Here is an 18339-nt window from a genome sequence, read left to right as displayed (position 1 = left end):
TGTAAAATGTACAGTCTAACTCAAGTCCATTCTTTTCATTTGCTTGGAAGTTGTATTGCTGTTGTTAGCTATTATTTTTGTTTTTTGTTTAGCCTTTGAGACAAAGGCTCTGTTGCCCAGGCTGGGGTGCAGTAGAACAACTATGGGTCATTGCAGCCTTACCTCCCTGGCTCAAGGATCCTCCCAGCTCACTCCCCTGAGTAACTGGGACTGCAGTAGTGTTCCACCATGCTTGGCTAATTCTTTTTTAAACTTTTTGTAGGCACAGGGTCTCACTAATATGGTAATTCACGAATATATAGACCAGCCCAGGCTGGTCTCAAACTCTTGGGCTCAAGTGATCCTCCCGCCTTGGCCTCTCAAACTGCTGAGATTATGGGCATGAGCTACTGCTCCTGGCTAAATTACATGTGTTTTAATCCTCCTCATTTTTCACTTTTGCTCTTGCCAGGCCAGTCTTTTTGTGTTTCTCTTGAACTTTTGTCTTTATAAAAGTGCTACATGCTCCTTATAGAATACTTATACAGAAAAGTGTAAATAAGAAGTAAATCTAGGCTGGCTGTGGTGGTTCACACCTGTAATCCCAGAACTTTGGGAGGCAAGGCAGGAGGATCGCTTGAGCCCAGGGGTTCGATATCAGCCTGGGCAACATAGTGAGTCCCTGTCTTTAAAAAATAACTAGCTGGGCATGGTGGCATGTACCTGTGGTCCCAACCTTTTGGAAAATGGAGGTTGCAGTGAACCAAGATCAAACCACTGCCCTCTAGCCTGGGCAATAGGGTAAGACCCTGTCTAAAATAATTTAATTAAATAAACAAATTAGCTGGTTGTGATAGTATACACCCATGGTCCCAGTTACTTGAAAAGCTGAGGCAGGAGTATTACCTGAGTCTGGGAGGTCGAGGCTTCAGTGAGCTATGATCACTGCAGAGATTCGGTTACTCATTTGGGGCACCGTTTCTGTGTAAAAGCTGTCCTACTCTTCCAAACTAAGAAGGCTTTGACTTTTTTTTAACTAGTGCAGTGGGACCACTGCACTCCACCCTGGACAACAGAGTGAGACTATCTCAAAAACAAAAGTGAAAAAATCTAAAATTCCACCAGCCATAAGTAGTCACAGGATTTTGTAATGCATTTTTTACATACTTGAAATTGTAGCACATAATTTTGTGTCTTGAATTTTTATCAGACATTATAAGCATTTCTTTATATGATTGACAACATATATTACTTGATATGTATGTATTAATAGAATAGGGTATTGTAATTAGACGGGTTATTCCTCTTGGGACATTTAGATTGTTTTTACTTTTTCTTCCTTGTAAGTATCCTTGAAATGACCATTCCTGTACATACCCAATCAAGATGTTGCCTGATTTCTCCACTAACCACCTCCATCCCCATATTCCTCCATGCCCAAGACTAAGGATATATAGTCAAATGTTCCATTTGAGTTACTCAGATTAGTCTGTTGTCGATCCTTCCTTCCCTATAAATATTATAGGTTACAGTATTTCTTTATTTTATTTTTTTATTGCATTTTAGGTTTTGGTGTACATGTGAAGAACATGCAAGATTGTTGCATAGGTACACACATGGCAGTGAGGTTACAGTGTTTCTAATATTTTTTCAGTTCCATTTTATATCATTTTCCCTTCGGTCTTAGAACCTTTATACATTTTATTCCTCTGCTTGGAATACTTTCTCTTTCTACCCTCCTTTTTTTCCTTGCCTAGTTAACTTTTTCTCATCCTTCAGATACCAGCTCAAAAGTCCCTGTTTCAGAGAAGCTCTGGATTAGAACTCCTACTGTATTCTCTCTTAGTTGTGCCATTTGATCTGTCTCACCAACTAAACTGAAAACTCCACAAGGGCAGGGACCTTGGGTGTGCTGCTTGCCAGTGTATGTGTCTGCATAATGAATTCTCAATACATACTTACTTAATGTTCCTTCTGGCTCTGATATTCTGCCTCAGAAAAGTGGCAGGGTTTTTGTTTGTTTATTTATTTTCTATGGTTAGGAATGGCAGCCTATGAGAAAGCTTCATGGTATTGAATCAAGCATGATCAGAAGCAAGTATAATACAGCCCAGCATCATTGGTCAAATACATGTGTTAAATGAATGTTGTATTTCTCAGTTGACATCCTGTAAGAAGATATGAATCCAAATAGAATCTGTCTCAAGAAATTCTGGTTTGGGCCAAACTTTGGTGGCTCGTTCCTGTAATCCCAGCTCTCTGGGAGGCCAAGGTGGGTGGATCACAAGGGCAAGAGATCGAGACCATCCTGTCCAACATGGTGAAACTTCATCTCTACTAAAAATAAAAAAATTAGTTGGGTATGGTGGCGCTTGCCTGTAGTCCCAGCTACTTGGGAGGTTGAGGCAGGAGCATTGCTTAAACCTGGGAGGTGGAGGTTGCAGTGAGCCAAGCTTGTGCCACTGCACTCCAGTCTGGTGCCTGGCGACAGAGCAAGACTCTGTATCAAAATAAATAAATAAATAAAGGTATATGAACATATTTTAAAGTAGATGGGTAATTTATTATTATCATTGTTGTGATATTAGGCAAGTAAGTTCAAGTTTCTCCTTACATTTACTCATTCACAAATCGAGGTAAAATTATTACTGACCCTAATAGGTTATCATGGGAACTAAATGAAGTAGTCATGCATGTATGCCAAGAGCTTGGAACACACTAAACCCCTGGAAAATGCTCACTGTTATGTTAGTTACTTCCAATCTTTTTTTTTTTCTTTTTTTCTGAGACAGGGTCTTGCTATGTCACCTAGGCTGGAGTGCAGTGGCACAATCTCAGCTCACTGCAACCTCCACCTCCTGGACTGAAGCAGTCCTCCAACCTTAGCCTCCCGAGTAACTGGGACTACAGGCATGTGCAACACACCAAGCTAATTTTTTGTATTTTTAGTAGAGATGGAGTTTCGCCATGTTGGTGTTAAACTCCTGGCCTCAAGTGATCCGCCCTCCTTGGCCTCCCAAAGTTCTGGGATTATAGACCTGAGCCACCATGCCTGGCTGGCTTTATCATTTCTTTGTGTTACAAACTTTCCAGTTATACACTTAATTACTTTAAAATGTACGATCAATTACTGTTGACTGTAGTCACCTTGTGCTGTCGAATACTATATCTGTATTACTTTGGTTTCATACTGCTATGAAGACCTATCCGAGACAGAGTAAGACTGAGTAATTTATGAAGAAAGGTTTAATTGAGAGGGAGGGAGGGACAGAGAGAGAGAAAGAGAGAGAGAGAGAGGAGAGAGAGAGAAAGAGAGAAACTGCCCAACGCTTTTAAATCATCAGATCTCTTGAGAACCCACTCCCTAACTATCATGAAAACAGCATGGGAAAAACTGCCCCCATGATCCAGTCACCTCCCACCAGATTCTTCCCCTGACATGTAGGGATTACAGTTGGAGATGAGATTTGATTGGGGACACAGGACCAAACCATATTAATATCTTATTTATTCTACTTAATTGTATTTTTGTACCCACTACCCATTCCCACCCCTGCTCCCCGCCGCTACCCTTCCCAGACTCTAGTGACTAACTTTTCTGCTTTTAATCTCCATGAGTTCAGTTGTTCTAATTTTTAACTCCCACAAATGACCGAGAGCGTGTAAAGTTTGTCTTTCTCTGACTGGTTTGTTTCACTTAACTGTAATGTCCTCCAGTTCCATCCATGTTGTTGCAAATGAGAGGATCTCATTCTTTTTTTATGGCTGAATAATACTCCATTGTGTATATGTACTGCATTTTCTTTATCCATTTGTCTGTTGATAGACATTAGGTTGCATCCATAGCTATTACATTTTTAGTGCTCTGTATATTTGCAAAAATGACTCTGGAGTACAGTAACTGACACATATAAATGTCAATGTATATTCTCTTTCAGATTTACCAAAAATTTATCTCCTGACAAGATAAATCTAAGTACCCTTAAAGGAGAAGGTGAACTGAAGAATTTGGAGTTGGATGAAGAAGTGCTCCAGAATATGTTGGATTTGCCAACATGGCTTGCTATCAACAAAGTTTTTTGTAATAAAGCATCCATTAGGGTGAGACTTTGATATCTGTGGCTTGATATTTGTGGAAGGCCTTCTATGTTTTCTTTCTGTATTTCAACTCTATCTTTTAAAGTACTTAGTTTTAGATAATTCTGTAAAAATGTTTTTATTAATATAATTTAGAAAGATACCTTTTGCATAAATGTGTGTGCCTTTTATTTAAAGGCATATATTAACTACTTTATAGATCTTAATTTTTGTTTTAATGTGATTTCATAATTTTAAAATTATTAATTTGTCGTTAATTGCATCCATTTGGTACATGTTCAAAGATAGTTTTTTCATAAGTTTTATTTTCAGTTGGGACTATGTAAACTTGTAGTGAGTCGCTGGGCATGGTAGCTCACACTTGTAATGCCAGCACTTTGGAAGGCCAGCGTGGGCAGATTGTTTGAGGCCAGGAGTTTGAGACTAGCCTGGGTAACATAGTGAGACTGCATCTCTACTTAAAAAAAAAAAAAAAAATAGCCCAACATGGTAACACATGCTCCTGTAGTCCCAGCTACTTGGGAAACTGAATCAGGATGATCAATTAAGTCTGGAAGGGTGAGGGTGAGTGAGTCATGATTGTGCCACTGCACTCCAGCCTGGGTGACAGAGTGAGACCCTGTCTCAAAAAAATTTTTAAAAAGTGAGTAAAACACTCTTTCAAATGACCACATGAGAATTATAAATTTGGAATTTTATCCCTTTTATTCATTAGTTTCTTTTACATTTTGAGATTTTTAAGGGGTTCTGTTTACTATTAGTATCATTCCTATTATTATAACTTGTTATTCTACTTAATCTTTTTTTTTATTTTGAGATGGAGTCTTGCTTTGTCACCCAGGCTGGAGTACAGTAGTGCCATCTTAGTTCGTTGCAAACTCTACCTCCCAGATCCATGCCGTTCTCCTGCCCCAGCCTCCCAAGTAGCTGGGATTACAGGCACATGCCACCACAACTGGCTCATTTTCATATTTTTAGTAGAGATGGGGTTTCACCCTGTTGGTCAGCCTGATCTCAAACTCCTGACCCCAGGTGATCTACCCGCCTCCACCTTCCAAAGTGCTGGGATTATAGGCATGAGCCACCATGCCCGGACGACCTCTGCTTATCTTTAATCATATGTCAATTTGTGTCACCTCTTGGTCTTAAAGATGAGGTTTTCTCCAAGTCGTCTGCTTAATTGAAATATTGCATGCTGATTTGCTTCATAGAACTGAAATTTGGGTTCCTAAGAAACGATTATAGAAAAAGTTCCTATATTCTTTGATAGTCACTTTTAATTTTTGTTCTATCCTTGGTAAACCTAAATATCTACAAAGAGTTGACACTTTTATTAGAAATTTTTTATTTCAATGGCTTTAGAGGTACAAGTGGTTTTTGTTTACGTGAATGAATTGTATAGTGATGAAACAACAGAAGGAGACTGTCTCAAAAAAAAGAAAAAAGAACTTAAAATTTCTATTCAAAAGATGACTGAAAAGATACAACCAGTAATAATTTCTTATATAAAATGGGTACATCTGATTTCAAAAGTGCGAGTGAGTTGCTCAGTTTATTTTGTAATTTAATAAAAGTGATTTTATATAATTTGGTTTGTCACTATATTAAGATAACACCTGTGTTGATTACTGTTTACATTACTTTCTTCTTAATGATTCGTCTTAAATTAAAATATTTTCATTTGTAGATCCCATGGACAAAATTGAAAACACATCCCATCTGTTTGGTGAGTTCTGAAACCACATCAGAAATAAACATGTATATATATATATATAATAGAATCTTCTGTTTCATGGAAATATAGTCTGGATTTTTCCCCATTTCATTAAAAGCTTTCATTTTATTTTGATAGGACTCAGGTTTCTTATCCTTTAAATGAGAAGTTTTAACCTTAAAATAGGAGCATCTTTAAAGTTTTTCAGGCCCAGAATACTGTCTTCTAAATTGGTATAGTATTTTATTGCACCATTTAACTCTTTGATGATGTACTATGGGATTATTCTTTCAATAACATTTGATCCAGATTGTCTTTGTTTATCCTTTTACTGATCTAGTAAATTATGAAATACGTTCTTTAACATACTTTGCTTTTCAAGGAAAGTTGAACAAAACTGACATTTGGTCCTTCATTCATTTCAAACATATAATTACCAAGAATATGAATAAAACAAGACAGTTTCAGATAATAGTAAATGCTATATATGAAATAGTGAATGAAGAATGAGTGGAGTTGTGTAAGTGTTGACTATTAAGAACATTAGATCTTTCTTCAAGGGAAAAAGCATTACCCTGAGAAAGAACCTTTTCCATGATTCGAATGTTTCTTTTTTTTTTTTTTTTTTTACATTTCCTGCTTATTTCGTATTTCCCATAGTTTTGTGTCTCATATCTCAGATCTTAGATTGGGATAAGCTTTTTGAGGAAGTTCAGTCCTATTTATTAATGTATAATCTTATCAATGGATAATACATCTGGGATTAGAGATTCCATTTTCATGAAATCTGATGATTTCAGTAGTTAATGGCTCTATCTTAATTTCACCTGCCCATACACCTATAATACACAGCTTTTCCACCAGAAATGAATGCCTTGAGAACTGATTGAGTGCTTTGTGTTATTTTTTGGCATTTGTCTTTGTAGACCTGTAGAGAGAGACACTTAAAGTGACTCTGCTCACTTACTGTTTTCTTTCCTCCTAAAGAAAAATGAAAGAGAGGAAATAATCTTAAATAATACTTTAATAATATGCATAAAATAAAATACCTAATTGTTTACATTTTAACATTGTTATTAGTCCCTGGATAAAGTAATAATGGAAATGAGTACCTGTGAAGAACCAAGAATCCCTAATGGTCCATCACCAATTGCAACTGCTTCAGGACAAAGGTAAGTTACTTCCCTAAATCAGCATGACTGCTAAAGGGAGTTCTTTCCTATAGTCAACTCTGTTATTAATAGTAACAGGACATTTAAAAAATGTGTTAACCTCAACTGGCCTCTATTTCAGTCAGCTCTCCCATTATTTTACAGTTTAATCATATACATTGCAAAGTTGCAGGTTTTACTTTTAACTTCTTTTATTTATCTTGCATTCCTCGATATTATTAAATAATAATGATTAATGGCAGAGCAGCCGCAGAAAATGGAAACAAAAGAATTTAGGCATCCTGTAAATTAAATAGCCTCTGTTTCTATGCATATTATTTTCTGTGTATCAGTGGAACTTTTATGACTCTTAAGAGTTAAGTTAGGCTGGGTGCAGTGGCCCACACCTGTAATCCCAGCACATTGGGAGGCCGAGGTGGGCGGATCACCTGAGGTCAGGAGTTCAAGATCAGCCTGGTCAACATAGTGAAACTGCATCTTTACTAAAAATACAAAAATTAGCTGGGGGCGGTGCACATCTTTAGTCTTGACTATTTGGGAGGCTGAGGCAGGAGAATGCTTGAACCTGGGAGGTCAAGGCTGTAGTAAGCTGAGCTCATGCCACTGCACTCCAACCTGGATAATTTTGGTAGAGACAGGGTTTCGCTGTTTTGGCCAGGCTGATCTCGAACTCCTGGCCTCAAGCTATCTGCCCTCCTCGGCCGCCCAAAGTGCTGAGATTACAGGTGTGAGCCACCATGCCCAGCCTAGGCTTTCAATGAATGTCACATTGGCATTTTTTTATTGCTTGCCTACTATGTCCTAAGGTGCAGGAGTAGACACTGTGTTGTAAAAATTAATACCATTTGACCTTGGCCTCAAGGACCTCAGAGTGTAATGGTGAGTCAAATCTGAAACAAATCTTTGCAGGTGGGGGACAGGGGCTCATGTTTGTAATCCCAGCTCTTTTGAGAGACTTAGGCAGGAGGATTACTGAGGTCAGTAGTTCAAGACCAGCCTGGGCAATGTACTGAGACCGATCTCTACAAAAAATTACTCCTGGCCTCAAGTGATCTGCCTGCCTCAGCCTCCCACAGTGCTGGGATTACAGGCATGAGCCACCATGCCCAGCCAGCAATGTGCAAATATTAGTAGAACTTATAAAAATTAGTTTTGTCTTTAGTGTATTTTATTTTGCTTTGTTTTTCCAGTGAATACGGCTTTGCTGAAAAAGTAGTTGAGGGAATTACTGTTTCTGTAAATTCTATAGTCATCAGAATTGGAGCCAAAGCCTTCAATGCATCATTTGAACTTTCTCAGCTTCGAATCTATAGTGTAAATGCACACTGGGAACATGGAGATTTAAGGTTTACTCGCATTCAGGATCCACAGAGAGGAGAGGTAAAAATTTTTTTCTTTCCTTTTCAAAGGCTTTATTTAGTGACAGGTAAAGGAGAATAATTAAAATAATCACATCTCATGGTTGTCAGAATCTTGCCTTTTAACTTTGCTTTTCTCTATATTACTTTTTTTGTGGGGGTACAGGGGAGATAGGGTTTCACTCTGTTGCCCATGCTGGAGTGCAGTGGCACAATCATGGCTCACTGCAGCCTTGACCTCCCTGGGTTCAGGTGATACTCCCACCTTAGCTTCTTGAGTAGCTGGGACTAAAGTCATGCACCACTGTGCCTGCCTAATTTTCATATTTTTGGTAGAGACAGGGTTTTGCCATGTTGCCCAGGCTCGTCTCAAACTCCTGGGCTCAAGCTATCCACTTACCTTGGCCTCCCATAGTGCTAGGATTACAGGCCTGAACCACTGCACCTAGCTCTACATATTACTCTTAATCTTTCAGTTACAAAATATGCACATTTTAATGCTTTTACTGTAATAAATATTTCAATTTAAAGCCCTATTTTAACTTCTCAGCTACTCAGAATTGCATGTTTAAATCCCTCAAACTAAAATCGTTATTTAGTTGTTTCTTGGTCACATGATTTAAATGCATTTGAGCTTTACATTAACTGAATTATTTAGAATAAAAGTATTAACAGCTTTACACATATGAATATGAAGATGTGTAACTGAATTTGATGGAATCATACAATTTACAAAAATAAAAACGTGAATATATCTAGAATGTCATGTGAAAATTAGTTGAGAAGATACATTCGCTTTGTTTTTTAAAATCTACGTTTTTCTCATTCTGTTTGCATGAGTAGGTGAAGTTAATCTCTGTGTTCTCCTTAGGTTTTGACTTTTAAAGAAATAAATTGGCAAATGATAAGAATAGAGGCAGATGCTACCCAAAGTTCACATCTTGAAATTATGTGTGCTCCTGTTCGATTAATAACCAACCAATCAAAAATCAGAGTCACACTTAAAAGAAGGGTGAGTCAACAGGATTACATTATTGATTCATGTATTAACTTTTGGATTTGATTTTTTGATTCCTATGTTAACTATTAGTTAACTATAGGAAATTTTAAATAATTTCTTAGGTGAAATATTGGCATACTACCAGTGGCATATTAAAATAATGTAAAATAAAGGGAGGTATAGTTACTTAGATAATATTTGTAGAAAACTATTATAATATTCTTCAGTCTTAGGTTTAATAGATTTTCAAAGGATTTTTTGTTGTTTTTATTTTTATCTTATTTTATTTTTTTTGAAATGAGATCTCACTATATTGACCAGGATTGATTTCAGTGGCATGACCAAGGCTCACTGAAGCCTTGACCTCTCAGACTCAAGTGGTTCTCCCACTTCAGCTTCCCAAGTAACTGGGACTACAAGCATGCACCACCATGCCTAAATAATTTTTTAAGTTATTTGTAGAGATGCGGTCTCATTATATTACCCACACTGGTCTTGAGCTCCTGAACTCATGTGATCCTCCTGCCTCTGCCTTATTTTTATTTTTGAAGATGGTCTTGCTCTGTTGCCCAGGCTAGAGTGCAGTGACACCATCCTAGCTCACTGCAGCCTCGAACTCCTGGGCTCAAGGGATCCTCTTGCCTTAGCCTCCCAAGTAACTGAGACTACAGGAATGTACCACAATGCCTAGCTAGTTTTTAATTTTTTGTAGAGGCAGAGTCTCGCTATGTGGTGTAGGCAGACCATGAACTCCTGGCTTCAAGCAGTCCTTCTGTCTTAACCTTCCAAAGTGCTGGGATTACAGGTGTGAGCCTTGATGCCTGGCCTAAACATTTTTGTTTTTGGTAAATTGAATATATTTCTCAGTTGCCAATATTTGTTGAACATTTACTGTCTTATAATTTCATTTCTTCTATTGAATCTTTGAATCTTTGAATTAATATAAGTAATTATATGATTTATCAGCTGTAAATGCCAAATTAAATTATATAAGTACTATATAACTTGTAAGGTACAAGGATTTGTCTGTCTCTCATTACCACTGCATCTCAAGTACTAGGAGGGACTCCATTCATATTACAGGAACTCAATAAATACTTTTTTTTTTTTTTTAAAAGACACTTTCTCGTCTAGGCTGGAGTGCAATGGTGCTATCTCCACTTGCTGCAACCTCTGCTTCCTGGGTTCAAGCAGTTTTCCTGCCTCCTCTTCCCAAGTAGTTGGGATTACACAGGTGTCCACCACCACGCCTGGCTAACTTTTGTATTTTTAATAGAGACGGGGTTTCCACTGTGTTGGCCAGGCTGGTCTCAACCTCTTGATGTCAGGTGATCCACCTGCCTCAGCCTCCAAAAAGTTCTGAGATTACGGGCGTGAGCCACTGTGCTCGGCTAGCAAATACTTTTTGAATGAAGGAAGAATCCATATTTAGTTTTATTCAAAAAGGTTTTGAAAACAGTTTTTGAATACAAGTGTGTTATAAGGTTTATATCTTGGCGTAATTTTATAAAACTTTTTTTCCCCCCACAGTTAAAGGACTGCAATGTCATAGCAACAAAGTTAGTTCTAATATTGGATGACTTATTATGGGTTTTAACTGATTCCCAGTTGAAAGCTATGGTACAATATGCAAAATCTCTTAGTGAAGCAATAGAAAAATCAACAGAACAAAGGAAGAGTATGGCTCCTGAACCTACACAGGTATGCTATAAAATTAACAGGAAAAATAATTTACATGAAAATAGGTTAAAAATCAGAAGGATTTGTTGGTATTTTCTTTAAGAAACAGATTGTGAGGCTTTGAATACAAGAATCTTCTTTATCTAGATGTCTTCTGGGTAATTTTATATAAGTGGTATCTATATGAAAATGTATTTGTATCTATTAGTGTTTATTTTGTTTAGAGCTCTGTATTGGGCACTAAGGGTAATGATGACATAAAAGTATTTGATGTTTTAATACCTCTGTTTGGGAAGTTAAATGAGTATAGTTTTAAAACTACTAAAGTAAAAGTAAATGAGGAAAAACCTGGATAATCATAGGCAAGAGAGGACATGGGAGACTTAATTGTGCAGAGAACCAAAGTCATAAGGAATTGCTGAAATTAGACACAAAACTGCTGAAGTTGTCTGATGGCTGGTGCTAGAACAGGGACAAGCATAATGAGCTATTTATCACTTTCTTGAAAGTTATTATTAGTTTGTATGGAGCATTATTAGTTGGTATGGAGAAGAAAAGTTTTTCTAGTCTTTCCCATAGTAAGTTCTGAGTACCAATACATAAAGGTCTTTATAGAAGAGACAATGATAATTATAATGGATAATATTGTTAATAATTTTATGCAAAGTATAAATGAATTTTTGTATCTACCCCTAATAAAAACTGGATAGTGTAAAATTATGCACCTGTGAAGCTATTTCCTTGGAAACAGTGTTATGCATCTCAGATATATAGCTTGTTGGTGATCTGGCTTTGTACATGGGAATGGCATACAATTAGGGTTGCTTTATTTTTTGAGACAGAGTCTCTGTCACCCAGGCTGGAGTGCAGTGGTGCAATCTCGGCTCACTGCAACTTCCGCCTTCCAGGTTCAAGTGATTTTCATACCTCAGCCTCTCACGCAGCTGGGACTATAGGCAAGCATCACCTTGCCCCCGTAATTTTTTTTGTAATTTTAGTAGAGACAGGATTTCACTGTGTTAGCCAGGCTGGTCCCAAACTCCTGGCCTCAAGCGACTGCCCTCCTCGGCCTCCCAAAATGCTGGGATTACAGGTGTGAGCCACCATGCCCAGCCTAGGCTTTCAGTGAATATCACATTGGCATTTTTTATTGCTTGCCTACTATGTCCTAAGGTGCAGGAGTAGACACTGTGATGTGAAAATTAATACCATCTGACCTTGGCCTCAAGGACCTCAGAGTGTAATGGTGAGTCAAATCTGAAACAAATCTTTGCAGGTGGGGGACAGGGGCTCATGTCTGTAATCCCAGCACCTTGGGCAGCTTAGGCAGGAGGATTGGTTGAGGCCAGTAGTTTAAGACCAGCCTGAACAATGTACTGAGACCCATCTCTACAAAAAATTTAAAAATCACCTGAGTGTGGTGGTATATACCTGTCATCCTAGCTACTTGGGAGACCGAGGCAGGAGGATTGTTTGAGCCCAGGAAGTCAAGCCATTGTACCACTGCACTTCAGCCTGTGTAACAGTGAGATCCTGTCTCAAAAAAAAAAAAGAAAGAAAAGAAAAAGAAAAATCCCCAAATCATTGTAGTTTAATGTAAATGTTAGCATGAAGAAGTAAGGGAAAGAATTACATTTAGGGACTACAGAAACAGAGATTTCAATTAATTGCTTGCAGGGTTTAGAAAGGTTTCACAAAGAGGATAATGAAATTAAGTCTTAGAAATTAGTAACAATTCACAGGCAGACATGGGGGAAAGGCATTTCAGAAGAGATAATAGAATCTGCACAAGTATAGTATTTTTTAAAGAACATGTTATTTTCTGATAAAGATAAGAAATTTCGTGTTACTAATGTTTTCAGGAGTGAGGTTCAAATGCCTCAGGATATAACATTTTCCAAGTTTTATTTTAAAGAAATTGAGTTCCACATATTCCACTTTGATGTGTATTCTTTCTTAAACTTGATCTACCAGAGAATATGCTTGCATTAAGTCAGACTGGCTTTCCCTTTCCATAATGACTCTAATCCTACTTTATAAATGAAAGGCATTATTACTCATCCTCAATCTTACTAGGATGGATTTGAACAGGGAGAGGGTGAAAACCCCTCTGGGAACAAGATAGAGTGGCATTTTGAAATATTGCTATTCATGTTGCAAGTTAATGGCTCTAATGACAAAAGAACAAGTCAGGTGATTATTAGTTCTTTGTTTTTAATGCGTGCGAAGGATGATCAAATAATTGTCAGCTATTAGAAATTATTTAAATAATTTTTTATAGTAGATCACTTAGTGAAGGTAACCTGAAGGCATTGAAAGGATCAAGTTATATGGCTAAAACAAAACTGCTTTCTTTTCAGTCTACCTATTTATGTGAACAAGGTTTTCTAGAGCTTATAGCCATAAAAACAAACATACAGAATTGAAAGTGAATTTTGTATTATTCTACCAATAAATTATTTATCCAATGGAGCATCTGCAGAATTCTCTGGGGGATTCTGATTTTAACCATTTGGCAAACAGACCACTGGGCTCTAGCATAGAATAGTTTTCCTCGACTGGTAGCCTGAGTTGAAACAATAGTTTGCAGTGACTGTATGTGAAATGTGTTGTATAATACATGGAAGAATCTGGACATTTTCCTGTGGGCATCTGGGAGCCAGTGGAATTTTTTAAGTAAGTTGAGGATAAGGAAGAGAGAAAAGTTGAGGACTTTAAAATGACAGTTGGTAGTGTCATTAGCCAATAAGGGAAGGCAGAAGAAGGAAGTAGATTTAACTAAGGGAGATAAAGGTAAGAAAACCCATTTTGGAGCTGAAAAAGTATAAGGAAAAAAGTAGAGGAGAGTAGTTTACAATACTACCATCATAGACATGAATATTATTTTGTTAAGGCTTGCAACAAAGATTTTTGGTAGTTTAGGTTGTGATTAACAGAGACGGTGGTCATAGTTAAAGACTAATAGATTGAAGGTTGATATTACTGTATAGCTCTTATAATGTGGATATATTTATATAAAAATGGACTATGGATTAGAAAATTAGATACGTATCTATTAGGAAACTAGAAACAAGGACAAAATTCTGTAATCTCACCATGCTAATAAAACCTGTGCTACCATTTTGAGGGTGGTTTTTGCCCCAGCATATGCACGTTTTCCTAGTTGTAGTTAGTGGGCATATGCAAGTTTCTTCCATGTCTCTAGTCTTTGTAACTATTACGTTTTGTTGCTCCATAATATGTCACAGCAGATTTATTTAACCATTAGGATAGAATTGCTTTCTTGGATAGTAGTTATCATGTCACTACTTTAGATAATCACACAGAATGTCTTAATCTGATTATTTCAGGTCCTGAGAGAGCATGTCAGAAAGTGAATTAGTTAACAGTGTTTCTTTACTCAACTTTACAACTAGGCCATTGTTTTCTATTACAAGTATTTGCTTAGCTTCATCTTACTCTTCTCTAAAAGAGAAAGAAGACTATCTTGAAAATTAAGAGGTGTTAACATTATTCAGAGGGGCCAGGTGCAGTGTAATCCCAGCACTTTAGGAGGCCGAGGTGGGTGGATCTCTTGAGGTCAGAAGTTCAGGACCAGCCTGGCCAGCATGGTGAAACCTTGTCTCTACTACAAATACAAAAAATAGCCAGGCATGGTGGTGGGAGCCTGTAATCCCAACTACCTGGGAAGCTGAGGCAGGATAATCGCTTAAACCTGGTAAATGTAGGTTGCAGTGAGCTGAGGCACTCCATCCTGGGTGACAGAGCAAGACTCCATCTCAAAAAAAAAAAAGATTATTAATGAGGCATACAATGGCCCATTTTTTTTCTTCCAGAAATAGCATCCAAAAACCTGACTTTACCATAGTATTAAGAAAAAGGTTTGTAGGGAGATTAATGTTTATATTTTTATCAGTATTTATCTTAATAAAGAAGAGAGAAAACAAAAAAGAAGTACTGGAGAATATTTTTAAATAGCACCATCATAGGCATAAATACCTTGTTATAGCTTTGAAAATAGATGGGAAAAATAGGAGAAAAATTGTTTGACATCAGTTTAACAATGAAAAAAAAGTTTTCTAGAGTATCTAGTATTTAACATTCTATAGCTATATTTCATCTTTGTGTTTTTTAACTTACTGTGGTCTGCAATCATTTTCATGAAGAAATTTTCATTTACTAATTATACTTTGCAATTCTTTTACAGTATGATCATAGTTCTTCATAGATGTATGTAAATATATATACATACAATATATATATACTTTGATTTTCTTTAATTAACCATCTTTTATTATAACATGAATTTGAGCATTGTTAATTTTTAAAGTGGAAATTTGGTGTTTATCATAATTATTATAAAAATTCATCTACAGTTTTGTGGCTGATATGTCAGAAAATCTTACATTATAGTTGTGTATACAGAATCATTTTAGGCTGTTAGAGGTTCATATATATTTTTATATGTCAAAAGTGTTCTATACTATTTGTCTTTAGGGAAAAAAATATTTGAACTCACAACCTATTTATAAATCCTGTTTTCTTTCTGGCTTCTTTAGTTATTCAAGTTCAAAGGACACATCACATCTTTTAGGAGAGGCACCAGAGCACTTAGAATGCTAAATAATATCACAGGGGGCTTCAGAAAAATATTTGAACTCACAACCACTTTATAAATCCAGTCTCCTTTCTGGGTTGTTTAGTTATTCAAGTTCAAAGGACACACCATATCTTTTAGGAGAGGCACCAGCACACTTAGAGTATGAAATAATATCACAGGGGCATTTACAAAGATATGGTTTATTTCTGTAGGATATTGTGTTAGTCCTTTTTAATGCTGCTGTTAAAGACATACCTGAGACTGGGCAGTTTACAAAAGGAAGAGTTTTAATTGGACTTACAGTTCCATGTGGCTGGGGAAGCCTCGTAATTATGGCGGAAACTGAGGAGGAGCAAGTCCCTTCTTACATGGATGGCAGCAGGCAAAGAGAGAATGAGGAATATGGAAAACCAGAAACCCCTGATAAAACCATCAGATCTCGTGACGCTTATTCACTACCATGAGAACAGTAGGGGAGAAACCGCCCCTATGAATCAATTATCTCCCACTGGCTCCCTCCCACAACAAATGGAAATTATGAGAATACATTCAAGGTGAGATTTAGATGGGGACACAGAGCCAAACCATATAAGATACATAACAGTGTATACAGGGCTCACATTTGTTTTCTTTTTAATATATAGAACTAATAGTATTCAAATAAACTGCCTTTAAGAGTTAACTACATTTTCTAAAACAAGTTAAATATAATATGTTATGCTACAAATACGTTAAATATAACTTCAGATATTTACTGAGACATATTGGGGTTCATATTTGATTTGTGTATAGTTTTACAGTTTTTAAGCTTTAGTTTTATTCTTAGGTAATTCAGAAAATATTTTAGGGAAGCTGAGTTATTGATGAAAAATAAAATGTATGATGGTTATTTTTCATGACTTTTTAATTGAAAATATTTAGATTTTTTTTGTGTGTGAAATGTCCAGTATTTAAATTGGCAGTGATAAGGGAGTTTTGAATCTTTTTAGAGCTCTACAGTAGTTGCATCTGCCCAGCAAGTGAAGACAACACAAACTTCAAATGCTCCTGATGTAAATGATGCAATTGTGAAACTATTCAATGACTTTGATGTTAAGGAAACCTCCCATCATTTAGTGATTTCTCATCTAGATCTGCATATATGTGATGACATTCATGCTAAAGAAAAAGGTAAAATAATTTGCTCATTTTGAACTATTTTGGTTTTTCTAGAATTGACTACAAAAGTAGGTTGTTTATTAAATGTCTTGTGTAGGATGTCCTGTAAGCTCATTTGTCATAATTGTGTTCATATGAATGTATAGATGAAAGGCACAATTGGAAGCATACATTGGTATGAAATTTTATTTTGCTTTGGCAGTTAGTACTTAGGGTTAATTAGTTGTTAACTATCAATATTAACAATAAAGTTAGCTTTAAAAAATCAAACACTGAATAGATGACACTCTTGGAGGATGATGAAATATTAGACTTGCCTTTGAATTAACTTTTTCATAATTTTGAAGTTGTCTGCAAATTACATTTTAATCCATACTTAATTCATAATTATTTGTAGTTGTGTTTTCAGCATTGTAGTTTATCTGCCTATTTTGAGTAGAAATACAACTGTGTAACTCTTTAACATATTTTATGACTACCTCTCCTCCCATCCTTCCAAAATTTGATTAGGAAGCAAAATTCCAGTTTGTTTTCTTTTAGTTTTTGTCCATCTTATTTTTCCTTGTTTAGTAAACATGACAGGGTAACCAGGAAGCTGCCCTTGGCCATTCTGTAAATATGTAGTTCTGTAATCTAGGTGCTGGGCATTTTTTTTGTTTCTTTGCTGGAGAATATCCCTGGCCCAGAAATATTGGGGGTGAGTTCAGCAGGTAGGCCTGCCTTAAGGACTATAATTCTCCAACTTTAGTGAGCATTAGAATCAAGCTGACAACCTTTAAACAATAGAGTTATCTGATGTCTGTGCCTCAGATCTGAAACAGGATCTATATCTATGAAAATTTTTGCCCTGTGTTTTTAAGCTGGGAAAGTGAATATTGAGACTGTGGATACTTAGCAGTAAAAGTTACCCTGCCTGCATTAGACAAGGCAGCTACCTAAAAAGTTGGAGGGGTAAATATGAGGAACATTTGGGGTTTGGGGAGGGATTTGTTATCTTTAAAATGTGATTTTTATGTTCACATTATACCATTGTGTCATTTGACCTACAGTGATATCTTTTACTTTTGAGATTTGAAAGGGAAATCCGCTGGGTGCGGTGGCTCACGCCTATAATCCCAGCACTTTGGGAGTCCAAGGCGGGTGGATCATGAGGTCAAGAGATCGAGACCATCCTGGTCAACATGGTGAAACCCCGTCTCTACTAAAAATACAAAAATTAGCTGGGCATGGTGGTACGTGCCTGTAGTCGCAGCTACTCGGGAGGCTGAGGTGGGAGAATTGCTTGAACCCAGGAGGCAGAGGTTGCGGTGAGCCAGGATCACGCCATTGCACTCCAGCCTGGGTAGCAACAGCGAAACTCTGTCTCAAAATTAAAAAAAAAAAAGAAAGGGAAATCCAAAAGAGTTAGAACAAACCAAACTAAGAAAATGAGGTGGTCAAGATTAAGTAACAAGAATGGAGAAAGTATTTTCTAAGGCCTTACATTCCTTACTATTCCCTCAGAATAAGTTGAATATTTAGGAGGTAAACCTTTCCACCAAAGTATCTCCTTAATAGTGCAGTCTGTAATCACTACTTTT

At 36.8% G+C, this 18339-nt stretch overlaps 1 protein-coding gene across 5 annotated transcripts in view; it reads left to right on the top strand.

Moving 5' to 3' along the window:
* Window positions 1-18339, top strand: part of BLTP3B (bridge-like lipid transfer protein family member 3B) — a 94543-nt gene that overhangs the window by 25772 nt on the left and 50432 nt on the right. For 3 of the 5 annotated variants that reach the window (XM_002752898.7, XM_009004442.5, XM_035257362.3), the window contains 7 exons: window positions 3918-4080; window positions 5765-5803; window positions 6872-6963; window positions 8154-8343; window positions 9193-9333; window positions 10852-11022; window positions 16591-16771. In XM_002752898.7, the coding sequence (XP_002752944.3) occupies window positions 3918-4080; window positions 5765-5803; window positions 6872-6963; window positions 8154-8343; window positions 9193-9333; window positions 10852-11022; window positions 16591-16771 (977 nt within the window). The remainder of the gene's footprint in view (window positions 1-3917; window positions 4081-5764; window positions 5804-6871; window positions 6964-8153; window positions 8344-9192; window positions 9334-10851; window positions 11023-16590; window positions 16772-18339) is intronic. The other 2 variants (XM_078337103.1, XM_078337102.1) reach the window with 1 other exon arrangement.

This window comes from Callithrix jacchus, chromosome 9 (assembly GCF_049354715.1).
Source record: "Callithrix jacchus isolate 240 chromosome 9, calJac240_pri, whole genome shotgun sequence".
Classification (NCBI taxonomy): domain Eukaryota; kingdom Metazoa; phylum Chordata; class Mammalia; order Primates; family Cebidae; genus Callithrix; species Callithrix jacchus.
The sequence above is the reverse complement of the archived record's forward strand: the minus strand, read 5'-3'. Positions and strand labels throughout refer to the sequence as shown.